General features: G+C 41.5%; 1 protein-coding gene across 2 annotated transcripts in view; it reads left to right on the forward strand.

Annotated features, from left to right (window-relative positions):
• LOC102835168 (threonine--tRNA ligase, cytoplasmic-like) overlaps positions 1-2,013 on the forward strand; it is a 27,760-nt gene extending 25,747 nt beyond the window's left edge. Inside the window, exons 18-19 of one of the 2 annotated variants that reach the window (XM_006875375.1) lie at positions 460-574; positions 1,847-2,013. In XM_006875375.1, the coding sequence (XP_006875437.1) occupies positions 460-574; positions 1,847-1,995 (264 nt within the window). In that variant the 3' untranslated portion in view covers positions 1,996-2,013. The remainder of the gene's footprint in view (positions 1-459; positions 575-1,846) is intronic. The other variant, XM_006875376.1, reaches the window with a different exon arrangement.
• The last annotated feature ends 1,824 nt before the right edge of the window (positions 2,014-3,837 follow it).

Consider the following 3,837-nt stretch of genomic DNA (forward strand, 5'->3'; position numbering starts at 1 on the left):
AGTCAGAACCAGCTCATCAGTACATAACAGCAGAGCAAGAGCACTGGGAAATTTAGTGATTACTTAGATTCTCATTTGTAAGGCTTTTTCTAAAACATTTATCTCTCAGTAGCCGTTTTGATTTTTTAAATAATAAAAGTCAATAATATATGCTTCAGTGTGTACTTTTCGCAGTCCTTTTCTAAGTGTTTGTATGATTATCCCGATCCTGTATGAAGTAAGGAGCCCTGGTGTGGTGCTGTGGGTTAATGTGCTGGACTGCAATGTTGGTTTGAACCGCAAGGTTGGCAGTTCAAGCTCACCAGTCACTCCTCAGAAAAACTATGCAGGGTCACTGTGGGTCGGAACTGACTCAACAGCCCTTAACAGCATAACTAACAGCCTATGAAGCAGAACTATTCAAGATGAAAATGCAGTTCTGATTTAGATCTGAAGAATTTGATATCTCTGTTTCATTAGGTAAGACAGCAATTCCATGATGCGAAATTCATGACGGACGTTGATCTGGATCCAGGCTGTACGTTGAATAAGAAGATCAGAAACGCACAGTTGGCACAGTATAACTTCATTCTAGGTATGGAAGGAAACACCAGGGAAAGCTGCCCAGACAGACCTCAGGGAGGCCCATGAGAATCGTGAGACCTGGCCCTAGCTTTTGTTCCTTCTAATTCTGATTCTTAAAACTGTTACGTTTCTTCAGTTTGTCTGAACAAGAAAATGTGAGTTTGAAAAAGATACTCTTAAAAGATTTGTCTAAAAGTGTGCTCCCCTTCACCTGCTTCTTCTTACACTTAGTTTTTTTTTTTCTTCCCCCGTACCCTCTGAAACTAGGCTCCTTCTTGAAAGTTTGTAAGCTAGTCACTTCATCCCTTTGTAGCCCCCCCATTTTGGGTAGCCAATGGCTAAGTTGCCCATCCCTGTCAACCCTGTGTACCGAGGGGTTGGGAATTATCTTCGCTGTAAAGATTCATTCCCTCTTTTAAGCTACCATATCCATAAGTATAGGTCAAGTTCATCAAATTACAGCTGATTACACTTTTTTCTTCTTCCCTCTGCTAGTCGAGTTCTGGTTATTCAGCCATTGAAGTTAGGTCAGATGGGTACTATCTGCAAGTATGGGTGTTCTTGTACATCTCCCCTCACCTTGTATCAGCTGGCCGCTTCACTCTCCACTCTAGTCCTCTGTGGCCATTTCCCTATCCCTCGGCCCAAGAGTCCCCAGGTCTCACCATACTGCTGGCCAACTAGGTCTCAATCCAGGTTGGCAGGAATCTATTGAACGTGGTCAGACTTAGCCCACAGCTTCATTGCTCTTTTTCCCCACTTCCCCTTATTGGCAGATCAACGTGGTCACCAGCAAGATTACATGCCTGCTCATGTATTCCCTTTGAGTTTCAGTCTTGGAAGGGAGTTTGCCCTGAAGGGACCCAACTGCTTGCCTTGATGGCTCCCCAGCAAACAACTTGCTTGTTCTTATAGTAGTCAATCAGGCTGCTATTATTGTTTTTATATTTTTCCTGTTGGTCTTTCTTTCAAGAAGTATCTTCAGTTCTTCTAGCCGCTCCAGGCTGGTCTGCTTATATTTTCAAGTTACGCTTAGTTTTTATTACTTGGGCAACATTCAGTAACTCAACGAACAGCCATTGTAGAGCAGCTCGGTAAATTGTATGCATTTTTAAAAAGTCAGTAGATTTCCAAAACAGTTGCTCAACTATACTCCCTATTCATTTTAGTGAAGGTTCAGGGTGGCTTTTAGTGCCACATTGCTTTCTGCTCAGATGTTCAGTAAGAATCCTTCCAATCTTTAGATTCGGTCTCACAAAGCTTGGTGTGTCTCACGTTGCAGTGGTTGGTGAGAAAGAGAAAAGCAGCGGCACTGTGAACATCCGCACGAGAGATAATAAGGTCCACGGAGAGCGAACTGTCTCGGAAACCATCACGCGATTGCAGCAGCTTATGCAGTCCTGCAGCAAACAGGCAGAGGAGGAATTCTAAGGAAACACATTCCCCAGAGGCGACCGTGGCCTGGAGAGGTGAACAGCGTTTCCCCCATCCAGGGTGTGGTCAGGGGAACCTCCACTTGTACTGAGTGGGGAGCACTGGGGCAGCACCTTTGTAGGAAACTGTGGGACAAATCTCTTTGAAATTGATGTTGGACAATGTATTTGAAGGAGCTAATCAGAAGAGGCTCATTACCATGATTTTATTCGTTAATTACTTGAGCATTGGAAATAAAACTTGAATGCTTTGGTATGATGTGGGAGAACTTTTTGTCAATTGAATGCAGTTGAAAATAAAAATGCCCTGTTTGATTACTGTAACAAATTAGAATTGGATTATGGCAAAAAATAAAAACTTTATTCACGTAATTTTCAAGACTGCTCTGCTGTTGGCACACATAGGCACCGGGAAGCAGCCCCTGAGTCAGTGCTTCTGAAGTGTGACAACGGTTCCGGGGCATGCTGGGCAGAGGGCCAGCCCCCCGGGGTCTGCTGCTCTCAGGCTGCTGGCTGCTCTGCAGGATAAATGTCTCTCTGCACTGCCACTAACTTACTTTTGTGGGGTAGAAACCTTTTTGTTGAAAATAACCGTGGATCTATTATAGAGTAGGTTTGTACAAATGTTTAGGGTAGAGGTTGAAACAATCAGGGCCCTAGAATCCCTTAATATATAAATTCTCTCTTTCATAAGGCACAGTTTTCAAATTCTGCTACCAAGAAATGGTGATTCAGAAAATGCCACTGAATAAGCAAATCCTTTTGTGGATATACATTAATTCTTCTTTAATAGAAGCATTTTTAAGAAGCAGCATCTTAAAGAGTTCTCTGATAACCCAAATAGCTTATTCCTTAAGGGTCACCGGAAAGAGAAACCAACTTACATAGATCCATCCTTACTTTAATAAAGGAGATAAGATCTTTAATCATAGTGAGGATTTTTAAAACCTCATAATTAAGCTTTGCTTCTGAATGTCCAAAGACAGCCTTTGATAGATTTCTAATTAATTTTACATGTATTTTGAGGGAAACTAATTTTATATTTAATCATGACTTTGCATTTTTAGTAATGAGACCAGAATTTTCTGATTTGTCTTAAAACTGTGTGATTTTTCTTCCTTGACTCTAAAATTCATAGTAGTTTGGATTTTTTTAGTTTTAAAAATGTGATGTTACAGAATCATTTTTAAATGGTTTCCATAACATATAGTCCAAAGACCAGTTCTGGTTTAGCTAGATTTCATTTTGGTACCTGTTGTACACTTAACCGTAATAAATGGCTTGTATGGTATGTTTATAATGTCGGTTGAAATCTTCCGGAGTCCTGGTGTGGCGCCATAGGATAAGCACTGGACTGACTGCTAACTGCAAGATCGGCAGTTCAAACCCACCAGCCCCTCTGAGGAAGAAAGAGGAGGCTTTCTGCTCCCATAAAGGTTCACAGCCTTGGAAATCTTACACAGGAGTCAGAACCAACTAGGTGGCATTAACAACATAATACCAGCAATATTGAAATATTTATAGACGCTTTATAAATCCTTCAGAATTTCTCAAGGTCTACACATACAATAAAAACATAGGTTGGCAGGACTGAGAAAGAATCCTGTGTCTAATGAGCACCTTCCTAGTTTAGCCCTCACTCCAGTGGAAACATTGCCGACCAGCCCATAGAGCTCTTGTGATCCAGTGCTTTCTATATTTCTGTTTGCTTGTCCTTTTCCTTTCCTGGAGGGTGGTGACTGTCCTATTTATCATTGTATTCATCACTTCTGTTCTGACACAGAACGTGAGAACACCGCTGCTAAGCGTTTATCAAGCATCTAATCTATCGAGTTATATC

This window comes from Chrysochloris asiatica, unplaced genomic scaffold, assembly GCF_000296735.1.
Source record: "Chrysochloris asiatica unplaced genomic scaffold, ChrAsi1.0 scaffold00324, whole genome shotgun sequence".
Classification (NCBI taxonomy): Eukaryota; Metazoa; Chordata; class Mammalia; order Afrosoricida; family Chrysochloridae; genus Chrysochloris; species Chrysochloris asiatica.